This window comes from Pantherophis guttatus, chromosome 13, assembly GCF_059756535.1.
Source record: "Pantherophis guttatus breed Tessera chromosome 13, ASM5975653v1, whole genome shotgun sequence".
NCBI lineage: Eukaryota > Metazoa > Chordata > Lepidosauria > Squamata > Colubridae > Pantherophis > Pantherophis guttatus.
In genome coordinates this window covers 17,571,502-17,585,552 of record NC_142075.1, presented here as the reverse complement: position 1 = coordinate 17,585,552, position 14,051 = coordinate 17,571,502, and the positions used below count along the sequence as shown (strand labels likewise).

The 14,051-nt window shown below is 41.0% G+C and overlaps 2 protein-coding genes across 5 annotated transcripts in view; both read right to left on the bottom strand.

Moving 5' to 3' along the window:
• CEP152 (centrosomal protein 152) overlaps positions 1 to 4,209 on the bottom strand; it is a 34,631-nt gene extending 30,422 nt beyond the window's left edge. Inside the window, exons 1-2 of the mRNA XM_034434700.2 lie at positions 3,972 to 4,209; positions 45 to 157 (exon numbers count right to left, since the gene is read on the bottom strand). Of these exons, the coding sequence (XP_034290591.2) occupies positions 45 to 131 (87 nt within the window). The 5' untranslated portion in view covers positions 132 to 157; positions 3,972 to 4,209. The remainder of the gene's footprint in view (positions 1 to 44; positions 158 to 3,971) is intronic.
• A 1,901-nt stretch (positions 4,210 to 6,110) lies between these two features.
• Positions 6,111 to 14,051, bottom strand: part of SHC4 (SHC adaptor protein 4) — a 41,512-nt gene continuing 33,571 nt past the window's right edge. For 2 of the 4 annotated variants that reach the window (XM_087877751.1, XM_034434696.3), the window contains exons 11-13: positions 11,893 to 12,012; positions 10,821 to 11,074; positions 6,111 to 8,838 (exon numbers count right to left, since the gene is read on the bottom strand). In XM_087877751.1, coding sequence (XP_087733877.1) covers positions 8,695 to 8,838; positions 10,821 to 11,074; positions 11,893 to 12,012 — 518 coding nt within the window. In that variant the 3' untranslated portion in view covers positions 6,111 to 8,694. The remainder of the gene's footprint in view (positions 8,839 to 10,820; positions 11,075 to 11,892; positions 12,013 to 14,051) is intronic. The other 2 variants (XM_034434697.3, XM_087877752.1) reach the window with 1 other exon arrangement.

Here is a 14,051-nt window from a genome sequence, read left to right as displayed (position 1 = left end):
ATTACTAACACTTCCGACAAGTTTTGCCAACAGGTAGTTCTTACCTCTTGCTCCCTAGCGTAATCCTCTTGGTCATATTCGTCCTCTTCATGTTGCATCTGTAAAGCTGCACTGTCAAAATCCAGCGACATTGTTCCCAGCTTGTTTCTTGGGCCACCTGGGAAAAATAGCTATTTTAAAATTCCATGTGCAATTAATTAACGTATAAGCAGTGGTGGGATTCAAATTTTTTTACTACCGGTTCTGAGGATGTGGCTTGGTGGGCATGGAAGGGGAAGGATACTGTAAAATCTTCATTCCCACCCCACTCCAGGAAAAGGTTACTGCAAAATCCCCATTTCCTCCCAATCAGCTAGGACTGGGGGGGGGGCAGAGAATAGATGGGGGCGGGGTCAGTCAGAGGTGTTATTTACCGGTTCTCTGAACTACTCAAAATTTCCGTTACCAGTTCTTCAGAACTGGTCAGAACTTGCTGAATACCACCTCTGCGTATAAGGCTTTGTTAAAAAAAAATGCCAAATCCAATGTAACATTTCAGTCCACAAATATTTTGTAACTCTTACTTTGTTTCCTACAACTTTTAATCACTGAGCTCTTGGTTTTCAGGGTACTTTGTATAGGAAATTTGTGCAGGCAGATACTGTACAGGTATTACCACCTGCGTCAAGTCACACTTATTGAAAAATAGGAGCTATTTACAAGATTGCCCCTTCCCAATTCATCGATCACTTATTTATATATCAATAACCAGTTTTAGTGGCTTATAAGTGGCATATGTTATTACCTAATTTGTGAAATAAAATACAAGTACAATTTCTTGTATCAAGGCACAGAAGGTTAACCGAATCCTTCTGGCTTACTTAGAATGCATAGAAGAGGCTAAAAACTAGAATCTTGTAAAATTAAATCAAGAAAGCTGCCAAACCAACTCTGTTCAGTGGATCTCCTTCAGATGCAGCTTGAGAACAGTAACAGTAGCCTATTCTAACTCGTAACAGTGGGCATTTATTATTATGGGGGGTTGGGCTTTTTCTTAGATGTTTCACACCCATCCAGAATTCTTTGGGATTGAGGTGGATTAGAAATATGGTAAAATTAATTATATATTGGGTTTAAATAATTATATAAATAAGTGATAAATTTCCAACTGTCAATAACAAAAGACCACAGCTTGGATCCGCACATATTCTATGCAGATACCTTAGGACATCCTTCATTCTTGAGAAGAACTTCATGCAAATGAAGGCCAACACCAGCCAAAGAACTGGGGGCTGCGATTTCACAATGCAGCCCATATAATAATAATAATAATAATAATAATAATAATAATAATAATAATAATAATAATAATAATAATAATAATAATAATAATAATAATACCACCATCATAATGTATCTAAGGGGTCCTTGGTGCTCTCTGAGCTTGCTTGTTTTCTTGAAGAAGTTTCATTACCCAAACTAGTAATGTCAGTGCTAGTAAGGAGTGCTGTTTGCTGTCAGTTTATATATTCTGGTGTCTTGCCTTTCTCTGTTTCTTAATTGGGTATTGCTGACTCGATTGTTGGACTGAAGTTAACCTTTCAACCCTGAGCTACAAATATTTTCCTTTATTAATAATATATCTGGCTGACTGTGCAATCAACAATGGTCAGAATAGAAGAAAAAGAACTGGAGAAGGACATAAAATACAATGACCTTCAAATAGAAATGGAACAATTGTGGGAATAGAATAGAAATAGGAATAGAATAGGATTCTTTATTAGCCAAGTGTGGTTGGACACACAAGGAATTTGTCTTCGGTGCATAAGCTGTCAGTGTACACACAAGCAATATGTGATAAATCATGATCAGTGTCATCATAAATACAAAGATATGCAATACAATAAAATATAAATACATAAATACATACGTATGCAAAGATAGCCTCAATGGTAACAGGCACCGTGGGTGCAATTCCAAAACATCTGGAGCATCACTTGGCATTGACAAAATCACCATCTGTCAACTTCAAAAGGCAAATCTATTCAGAGCAGCTTCTATCCAAACACTGCTTATCCCAGATCTTTGGAAAGGACTCAACAGGTGGATAATTTAGTATCCATGACTATCACCAAGTGTTGCATCTAATGTTTTAGGATGAATGTATTTTTACAGTGACTATGATCATGATCTATCGCTATCCTTGCATGCACACAAACAACAAACTCTGCTAAATAGCTTATTCCCACAACACTGTCAAAACTGCTGAGTAAGGCTGTACTACTATTCCTGTATTCTTCTCACCTTTCCTATTACCTATCTCCTTCTCTACTTATGACTTTTTTGCTTGTATCTCTACAATTTATATTGTTTTATTTAGTTTCCTAGTAGGATTTACATTGCTTATTCAATGGAAGGTCCTGCCTTCCATTGAGGACCTGTATACCGCACGAGTCAAAAAGAGGGCTGTGAAAATATTTACAGACCCCTCACATCCTGGACATAAACTGTTTCAACTCCTACCCTCAAAACGACGCTATAGAGCACTGCACACCAAGACAACTAGACACAAGGACAGTTTTTTTCCCAAACGCCATCACTCTGCTAAACAAATAATTCCCTCAACACTGTCAAAACTATTTACTAAGTCTGCGATACTATTAATCTTCTCATCATTCCCACCACCCATCTCCTTCCACTTATGACTGTATGACTGTAACTTTGTTGCTTGTATCCTTATGATTTATATTGATATTGTTTCCTGATTGCTTATTTGTTCCCTAGGACTATCATTAAGTGTTGTACCTTATGATTCTTGACGAATGTATCTTGTCTTTTTATGTACACTGAGAGCGTATGCACCAAGACAAATTCCTTGTGTGTCCAATCACACTTGGCCAATAAAGAATTCTACCCTACCCTACCCTACCCTACCCTACCCTACCCTACCCTACCCTACCCTACCCTACCCTACCCTACCCTACCCTACCCTACCCTACCCTACCCTACCCTACCCTACCCTACCCTACCCTACCCTACCCTACCCTACCCTACCCTACCCTACCCTACCCTACCCTACCCTACCCTACCCTACCCTACCCTACCCTACCCTACCCTACCCTACCCTACCCTACCCTACCCTACCCTACCCTACCCTACCCTACCCTACCCTACCCTACCCTACCCTACCCTACCCTACCCTACCCTACCCTACCCTACCCTACCCTACCCTACCCTACCCTACCCTACCCTACCCTACCCTACCCTACCCTACCCTGTATCCTGAGACTATCACTAAGTGTTGTGTCTTATGATTCATGATGAATGTATTTTTATGATGGCTATGATCATAATTCATCACTTACAGCTTTTATGTACAATGAGAATTTATGCACCAAAGACAAATTCCTTGCCTATCTAATCCCACTTGGCCAAGAATTCTAATTAATTCTAATAAAAAAAGGCCAAATCCAGGCTGAAACATCTGCCTGGTAGCCACCTAACCCATAATATCTAATCCTCCCAGATCAATAACTGACACCCCCCCCTTTTTTTTTTTTACTACGGCCACGTCTGCGAGCATCTACAGGAGAGAATCCACGCTCCCCCCACCCACCCACTCTCCACCACCACGCAGCTCCCAATTTCGGAAAGCGCATGCGCTGTCCTCACGACAGTCATGGTTCTAGTCCGCAGTGAGGAACCGGCCTGTGTGCGGAAACTTTTTTTTTTTTACGAAAAACTGCCTGCGTGGAATTTTTTAAAAAGTTTTTTCTCCGAAGATGGGTCGTCAAGGAAACCACGAAGCGCCGCGGGAGAAAGAAAAACGCTGCGAAGGGGGAGTCGGAGGCCTCGTTTCCATAGCAACCACCGGTAACCGTCACCCGGGGCCTTTCCACAGGGGCCCAGCCGTCCACGTCCCCCAGGAGCCGGGCCTCACTCCCCGCCCGCCCCACACGCCCCCGCCTTGAACAGCAGCCCGGCTGCCTCACCTTCTCCTCGGCGCTTCGCATCCCCGCTCGAGGGCCCTGTTTTCCTCTCCTTCCGTGTGACAACCGAACCCCTCTGTTCCTTCGGGGCGGGGTCTGTGCTTATGGACGACGTACCCACCCAATGAGACGAGACGTCATCCTGTCGGGTTTTGCGTTGAGGAGCAGGGAAAGGCGGGACTTTCGCATTGTCTGCTTCCCCCACCCTCAAGCAAGTTCGGTTGCCTCGCGCCGCTCTATTGCTTTTGAAAGCTGGCGCGGGCGGTGGCGGGAAGAGAAAGTTGATCAGCGATTGGCTGGGAGATTTAGCCAATCGGGAGAGTGAGGGATGGGCTATTGTAAGTTAAAGTCCTTTAAATTCAATGCTTTTATTTAATAAGGGTGAGCAGAATAGTGCTTAAACTTGAGATTCATAAACAAAGCAAATAAATATTTTTTATTTATTGATTTTATTAAATTATTTTATTATTTATTTATTTTATTTATATAAATCTTTTCTTTTATGTACACTGAAGAGCATATGCACCAAGACAAATTCCTTGTGCGTCCAATCACATTTGGCCAATAAAAAATTCTATTCTATTCTATTCTATTCTATTCTATTCTATTCTATTCTATTCTATTCTATTCTATTCTATTAAAATAAGCTTTTTTCCAAAGCACCTGAAGGCCAGATAAGGAATAATGGATGGGAACTGACCAAGGAGAGATTCAACCTAGAAATGAGGAGGAACTTTCTGACAGTGAGAACAATCAACCCGTGGAACAGAAGTTGCCTTCAGAAGTTGTGGGAGCTTCATCACTTGAGACTTTCAAGAAAAGACTGGACTGCCATTTGTCAGAAATGGTGTAGGGTCTCCTGCTTGACGGCGGGTTGGACTAGATGACCTATAAGGGGTCCCTTCGAACTCTGTTAATCTGTTAAGGTAAATAACACACTAAAGGCATAGATTAGGGTTGTGCCCCCCCCCAAATTTAGCAATTTTAAGAGGAGTGGACTTCAACTCCCAGAATTCTCCAGCCATAATTCTGGGAGTTCAAGTCCACCTCAAGTTTGAAAAACATTGGCATAGATTTAAAAACCATACATACCGAGCTCATTTATCTTGAGCATCAGAACTGAGGGGTGAGGAGGGGCAGGTTTTCAAAACGTTAAAAAAAATTGAAAATATTAGAATGTGCAGAAATGAACAGATTAACGCTTGCAATTAAGGAGAGAGAACAAACTGAACATTATACAATACGGGAACTATTTTATCAATGGTTAGAGAATAAAAATGGAAGTTGGAAATAAAAGAAGGAGATTAAAGTAGAAAATATCATAAAATAGAAGTGTAAACAATATGACGATTGTTACTATTAGGGTTATTAGGATTATTATGCTTAATATTATTATTAGATTCTTATTAGAAGATATGTTAAGATGGAAAAATGAATATGTTTACTATGTTCAATATTACAATTGTAAGATCAGAGAATTAATATCGAAGTAATGAATGCTGTTGTAAATCTTGATGGTTATTCATAGACACACTGTTTAAGGGAAGATAGAATATTTATATTAAAAAAATAAAAATTAAAAAAAAAAAGAATGGATCTCTTCTGCAAAAATGACCCAAAAAACATTTCACACCCATATAAGATCCTTTCCAGGGATATAGAAAGCAAATTACCCTCAGCAAGCAGTTGTGTTAGATTTTTTTTTACTAAGTGGTAAAAAAAGATTAAGTCAAAATCTATTGTTTATGAAACATAATAGTTGATTGCACTCACACATTAAGCCAAATGCAAACTAAGTGACGGCTTAATGCAAAAGTATCCATTTATCTGATTCTTCCTCTTTTAATCTACACCCATATTACATCTTCCTGATCCAGGGGTGGGTTCTACTTGCCTTTACTACCGGTTTGCATTGCACCCATGCGCACTTTTCTGCACATGCGCAGATCACCTATGATGACATCCGGGTCAGTGGGTGGAGCCTCCCGCTGGTTTTACTACCAGTTCTTGCGAACCAGTTCGAACCAGGGGCAACCCACCACTGCCCTGATCGCAGATATTACTGATCACTCAACATATTACACATTGATCGTTATTTGGCAAGCCGCGCATTGAAAGTGGGACAGAAACCATGCCTCTGAAAACAGATCCACAGACAAAATTTATTTGCAAACATTATGATCGTAAAGATGAAACTGCTGCTGTATGAATAACATTCTAATTTCCAGGGATGAGAATTGAAGGAGAGAATTACAAGTCTATTGCTTGGCCAACTTTTATAAATATGAATCTGATGGCATTGTGTGTGTGTGTGTATGTGTACACATATAAATTTGAAGATACCCTGAGAAAACTCTATTTTGTGTCTATCTGTATCACGTGCAATGCAATACTAAAGGTGTGCATTTAAAAGTAAAATCCATTCCTGCTACAGCTTAATAAACCACAATGTACCAGTTCTTAACTGCTTGCTTTTAAGAAACTAAGAAAGGACATGTTTATATGATATCTGAATTTAGGATTATTTTTGAGTCCATGCAAGTGCTTATGGTTGGCTTAAAATCTAGGTGTTGGCCCTAGTTCTAACTTTCAACGTTACCCCTCTTCTGCTTACACACTGCGAGGAATGGATCAGCTCTACACTTGTTAGCATCCTGATTTAGGAAGCCAGGATTCCTGGCTTAAACTGGCATGCAAAAATGGCCCTTGAGATTAGCAATACCCAGCCAAGGTGAGGGTGCTTAAGTGTTCACTTCAGAAATTCAAGCACTTGTCTGGGATATCTGCTCTTGGTATGGGGTTGGATTAGAAGACTCTAAAACCTCTTCCAATTTCCTTGAGTCTATTCTGTGATTTTCGAATCTGCCCTTAAGAGCAAAATCTTAGCATTGCTTCAAACAATGCTGGATTCACTGATAGCATTCAGGTTTCTTTTCAAAGCTGCAAGGAATAGATTTGCAGAAATCTCTTTCTCTCCACAATATATATATATATAAAACAGAACCACTCCAAGGCATATTGATTTACAGAATATTTCCAGTTGAAAACACGTACAGGGATAATGCGGCATGAACATTTATTTTTAAAAAATTCTTTTCGTAACTAATATAGGAACAAATGAAACCCAATCCCACAAAATACGGAACGAAGGAAAATAGAAAGCGTGCAATTAAAAAAACCCAAAATAGCTTCTAAACAAAACGATGTATTCACTTAACCCTGAAATATGATGTATGATTGCTTTCTTTTATTTCAAACTCCCCATACTATTTGCATCTGTCATTTTTATTTTTGCTGGTTCAGTTCCAGTGTCTTTACCTACAGGCCAGTAGGCAAACATTTTGCAGATTAAATTTTTGCAAACCCTTTGGCATCCTGGTAGAACTGCAATATATGATAGGATTGCATAATAAGTCTAAATCTACCACATTGTTAGCATCCGCTTCAAAATGATAACTAATTTCCATCTATAAACTTAGTAAGCATTGCCGCCTCATTTAAAAACTAGCAACCTATAACTGGTCCAATTAGCAATTAGCATCAGGTAGATTGGTGAGGATCTTTAATAATAAAATAATCTGTTTATTGCTGACTGCAAATCCCTTAGACTTTGTTGCATGAAACAGACACAAAAATAACAATTTATGGTTTTGCTGATTAGACAGAATAAATTATAGGGGGGGAAGAGTTATACCGTAACCACAGAGCAAGAGGTAAATTTATAATTGTACTTATAAGTGTTTCAAACATCGGGAGCAACTTTTTTCTTTCTTTTCTATTCTGTTTACTTTTTTCTTTCATGCACTTTTTAGCTGGTTCTTTAATTTCTCTTCTTTTTCTCATTCTATATTCATTTCTATTAGTTTTTGCCTTCTATTCTTAGCATCTTTAATAAAAGTATATTTTACAAAATGAACTGAGCTTTTGATGCCTGTTGACATCATGGACACACAAATGTCATTTCCTTGGCAGCAAGAGACACATGGTTTCCGTGGTCCTTTTCAGAATGTTTTTTGAGTTCCCAGACCGAGCTACAGTGCTGAGATTTCCTTGTGGTCTCTCATCCAAATGCAAATCAAGTTCAGTCTTTCTCAAGCTGCTTGAAATCAGCCCAGGAACGACTCAAATTAATTTATCAGCTAAAAAAAAAACAACCCACAGCTCTGGTAAAAATATGAGTCATTTTCCCCAAATCTCTTACATTAAAAGGCACATCTTCAAGTAAGTTTTGCTTCGGGAAGGTTGGTTTGTGCTTTGACATCTTTTTCTGATCTCTTCAAAACGTTTTCTGAGTACCTCTGGCTCTTGATTTCGCCCCAGCCTCTTGGTCTCTCCAGGGATATGTTTTGCAAAAGTAAAATACTTGTCGCTAGTCAGATGCAACATAGAGGTGGGATTAAATTCAAGTTTCTCAATCTCCGCCCACTCCAAGAACGTTTGGACTCCAGCTCCCAGCATTCCCCAATCGGCAATGTTGACTCAGGAATTCTGGGAATTGAAGTCCACACAACTTAAAGTGGTTGAGGATGAGAAATATCGATTAGACAAACGCATTGGACGGAGACCTAGACAAACACACAAACCTGCAACCTCATCAAGAGGTGTCTCCTATTCTTTGTCGAATTCTGTGCGCAGGAAATGAATCCAGAATAAGTCACTAGGGATGTTGAGGAGACGGTGACAAAAGAATGATCTTGAAAAGAATACGAGTCAACAAAATTATTTCTTAGAAGGCAGCTGCCCCTAACCCTTTCCTTACAGGCTGGCAGAGCCTTAATTCACTTCCAGAGGAGATAATTGGCAACTTGTTCTCCATATGGTAGCGGATAAGATGATCCACATTATCGAATGTATGATCTTTGGTTCTAACCTGTAAAAAAAAAAAAAGAGCATCCAAGAATTTAGTAAGCATCAGGTCTTCAAATTCTGCAATATCTGGGGAGGCTGTTTTCGCCCTCCCGGAGGCTCGAGGAAAGCCTCCAGATCCCAGGGAAGGCAAATGGTGCAGGAGGCCGAATAGGCCACGCCCACCATGGCCACGCCCACCCAGCAACTGGGCAGAGAATCCCTTGCTAAGATTTTTGAAGCCCACCCCTGGTGTTAAGGTGGGGAAGAAACCAATACACCACTTACTTGTATGTATTTGATATACCTCTGTAACAAATAATAAAACTTGAATAGGACCTAATCAGTTTGCAAAGTCATTATCAGGGGTGGTTTTTTTAGTGATGAATGGGTCTTGTGATTCAAAAATAATGGCCTACAAACATAACTAAAGATTCTTGTTTATTTGAAACACACTGTAAAAGGAGACTGGGTTTATTTTTTTCGTGCGTTTGCAACTTTCCTGGAGCTTAGCGAATTTTTGGATTGCCCCAAATCCAAGTTTCGATATTAAAAGTATACTATGTTATGGCTGACCAGCAATCCAAGGCAAGAGCATCTACAAGGGGAGAATGGGCCAAAGAAGACTTTAGGATTGGATCACAAATCACAGCTATCATCTTGATTTTTGTATTCCCTTCATGGATACCCCTGATTTGAAGGCCCTTAGTATCTTTTTAATAGCTGGCAGAATGTCTTACTTTATGACCATAGCTTGAGGGGTCCTTGGTGTTCTCTGAGCTCGGTTGTTTTCTTGCAAATGTTTCATGACCCAAACTAGGTAACATTATCAGTGCTAATGATCAGTGCTAGTGATTAGTGCTAATTTATGAAATTAAAGAGCCTTGGTGGCGCATCAGACTAAAGCGCTGTTAAGTAACACCAACTGCCTGCAATTATTGCAAGTTCAAATCTCACCAGGCTCAAAGTTGACTCAGCCTTCCAATCCTTCCGAGGTAGGTAAAATGAGGAGCCGGATTGTGGGGGCAATAAGCTGACTTTGTATAAAAAAGAACACCGCTTAGGGGGGACCGAAAGCCCTACTAAGCAGGTATATACAAAAGTATGAAGGCTATTGCTTAACGCATTGTAAGCCGCCCTGAGTCTCCGGAGAAGGGCGGCATATAAATCGAACAAATAAATAAATAAATAAATAAATAAATAAATAAATAAATAAATAAATAAATAAATAAATAAATAAATAAATAAATGGTGTTACCTAATTTGGATCATGAAACATCTGCAAGAAAAAAACCAAGCTCAGAGAGCACCAAAGGGCCTCTTCATTTCAACCCCGAGCTACAAATATTCTCCTTTGTTCTTCAAATGCAATCCTCATTCAAGGAAAGCAAGTAAAATGATGATTTGGTTGCCATCCTAAAGCTTCTTAAGTAATGCAAAATTAAATGCTCAATACCACAGAATGTTTCTTATTATAAAGCTATTATAAATCACCCTGCCAACAAAAGTGCGTATAGTCAAGGCTATGGTTTTCCCAGTTGCAATGTATGGCTGTGAAGTTGGACCATAAGGAAGGCTGAGCGCCAAAGAATGAAGGTCTTTGAACTCTGGTACTGGAGAAGACTCCTGCGAATCCCTTGGATTACAAGGTGATCCAACTGGTCAGTCCTAGAGGAGATCAACCCTGACTGCTCTTTAGAAGGCCAGATCCTGAAGATGAAACTCAAATACTTTGGCCATCTAATGAGAAGGAAGGACTCCCTGGAGAAGAGCCTGATGCTGGGAAAGATTGAGGGCAAAAGAAGAACGGGATGACAGAGAACGAGGTGGCTGGATGGAGTCCCTGAAGCAGTAGGCATGAGCTTAAATGGACTCCATAGGATGGTAGAGGACAGGAAGGCCTGGAGGAACATTGTCCATGGGGTCGCGATGAGTCTGACAGACTTTGCAACTAACAACAAATTATAAATTACATTCTGAATAAAACAATGTCTCAGTTGTTCCTACCTTGCCTTCAGGATCCACCAACAAGAGATGTTTCACTTGTCCTCCTTGCAGCCCACTCAGGACGTATTGGCCAGGTGAGGTTGTACTCTCCCGTACCAGGAAGTCTCCATTGTTTCTTAAGAGAGTCTCAGCTTGTCTCCTGGATATCTTCCCATGATAACATTCTTCATTCCAAAGAGGTGTCTTTGCATCTGTGATGCATCCGAGGCCTGCCATGTCACCGGATCCTTTCTGCTCTGCAGTTTCTGAGGCTTCTGAAAATGAAATAAAAGACATAAAGGTAAAGGTAAAGGCTCCCCACGCACATATGTGCTAGTCGTTCCCGACTCTAGGGGGCGGTGCTCATCTCCGTTTTAAAGCTGAAGAGCCAGCGCTGTCCGAAGTCGTCTCTGTGGTCATGTGGCTGGCATGACTAAACACCAAAGGCGCACAGAACGCTGTTACCTTCCCACCAAAGTTGGTCCCTATTTTTCTACTTGCATTTTTTACGTGCTTTCGAACTGCTAGGTTGGCAGAAGCTGGGACAAGTAACGGGAGCTCACCTTATGATTCTTGATGAATGTATCTTATTTTATGTACACTGAGAGCGTATGCACCAAGACAAATTCCTTGTGTGTCCAATCATACTTGACCAATAAAAAATTCTATTCTATTCTATTCTATTCTATTCTATTCTATTCTATTCTATTCTATTCTATTCTATTCTATTCTATTCTATTCTATTCTATTCTATTCTATGGAGAGAGACACAAATCTGTTATTATTCTGTAATAGAACAGTTTGGCTCCTGAAGTCGTGAGCGCTCCATCACTGCAGCTTTCAAAGGTTGGAGAGCCACAGGTCTGATTAAAAGATCTAAATCTCTTCCAGCTTTATGATTCTATTCCGTGACCTTGGCACTGCCTTTAGGAGCAAAAGCTTAGCATTGCTTCAAACCACGCTGTGAATTCCTTTATAACATTCGTGTTTCTTTTCAAAGCTGCAAGGGACGGATTTGCAGAAATAGAAACGGACTTGAAATGAGGAGCTGGATTTGCAGAATTCTGTTCTGCAGGGAGGGTTCTGGTCATACCTGATGCAGCTTGTAAGTTTTGAGTATTGATATATCGAGGGTCATCAAAAAGATCCACTTTGCTGCTACTTTTCAGCAATGGAGCATCTTGATTTGCTGCCTGAGTGGGTTTGCTGATATCTGCAATTAATCATCACAAGGAGATCTTTCTTTAGTTCTTTAAAACCCTCAAAAGCTTATTCAACAGCACAAAATACTACCAAGTTAACCAAATTAATGCGAGTTATGTTATCTCACCAAGAAAAGATAAGGATGTCTGATTTCCTAGTATTCCTAGTATCCTAATAGTAGTACCTACAAAAACCCTATGTCTAACATGCTATCTGTCTTAAAGAAAAAACACTGTTAAGGAAAACACCTAAACCATCCCATTCTGACTTAAATACAATTACTACCGGTATAATACTAACAATCAATCAATCAGAATAGACCTGGAAGGGATCCTTCAGATCTTCTAGTCCAAGCCCCTACTCAGGCAGGAGACCCTGTACCCGTGATGGCGAACCTGTGGCACGAATGCCACAGGTGGCACGTGGAGCTATATCGGTGGGCACGCAAGTGTTGCCCTAGCTCAGCTCCAGCACGCATGTGGGCGCCGACCAGCTGATTTTCAGGCCTTCCGGGCCCATCGGAAGTCAGGAAACGGGCTGTTTCTGGCCTCCAGAGGGCCTCCGGGGGGGTGGGGAAGGCCGTTTTTGCCCTCCCCAGGTGCCAAGGAACCTGGAGAGGGTGAAAAACAGGCCTACCAGGCCCACTGGTAACCTTTTTGTCGTTGCGTGCCCAAAGTGGGGGGAGCGCGCATGTGCAGGGGCGGGGAGGCATTAAATGTTGTGGGCATGCGGGTGTGCGACCGCCCCCCGCTCCCCCCGCTTTTGGCACGCGGCAGCAAAAAGGTTAGCCATCACTGCCCTATACCATTTCAGACAGGTGGCTGTTCAATCTTTTCTTAAAGACCTCCATTGATGAAGCACCCACAACCTCTGATGGCAAGCTGTTCCACTGGTTAATTGTCCTCACTGTTAGGAAGTTTCTCCTCAATTCCAGGTTGCTTCTCTCCTTGATTAGTTTCCATCCATTGTTTCTTGCCCTGCCCTCTGGTGCTTGGGAAAATAATCTGACCTCCTCCTCTTTGTGGCAGCCTTTCAAATACTGGAATACTGCTATCATGTCTCCCCCTTGTCCTTCTCTTCTCTAGGCTAGCCAAACCCAGATCCTGCAACTGTTCTTCGTATGTTTTTGTCTCCAAGCCTTTCATCGTCTTAGTTGCTCTTCTTTGCACTTTTTCCAAAGTCTCGACATCTTTTTTGTAATCTGGTGACCAAAACTGGATGCAGTATCCCACATGTGGCCTTACTAGGGCTATATAAAGCGGTACTAATACTTTTTTTTTTTTTGCAATGTGGTGAATTCTGATCAGTGTGATTAGAACTCATTAGAAAAGTGCGTGCTGCATTAGCATGACTAAGAACATGGCCGGAAGATTATGTAAACAGGGCTAATGGAATAATGATTGGAGGTGGAGGGAAGCATTTTTCTCCTTCTCTTTCTTCTTCTTCCTTACAGATGCTTTAGTTTCTACTGAATTCCAGTAGCACCCTACTGAGGAAGTCTCAGATGGCCTCAGAAAGAAGTCTTGGGGGTCCATAGGTCCAGTGGTGGGATTCAGCCAGTTCGCACCTATTCGGGAGAACCTGTTGTTAATTTTCTAAGCAGTTCGGAGAACCAGTTGTTGGAAGAAATCCTATTTTGTTTTTTTTCCACTTTACAGGGCTAATCCTGTAAGGAAGGCAGGAAGGAAACATTCTGGTGTTATTTCTAGCCTAACCTTTATTGCCCTGCTTACAGAAACTGCCTCTCCGGTTAACCCTTATTACATTGTAACAGCTAAGGCGAAGCGCCCATTGACCTGAGTGACATTGAGTTGGCCACGCCCACATAGTCACATGATCACCAAGCCACGCCTACCCAGCTGGTCATTAGGGCAGAGAACTGGTTGTTAAATTATTTGAATCCCACCACTGCATAAGTCTTGACTGTCCCCAAGAAGTTCTCATGCTCTTCCACCTTTGATGGCTCCTGGGAGACTCATTTGGTGGCTTATTGAACCAGATCAAAATGGCAATACCTTATTCTAGGTATTCTATTCTGGAATGTGAATG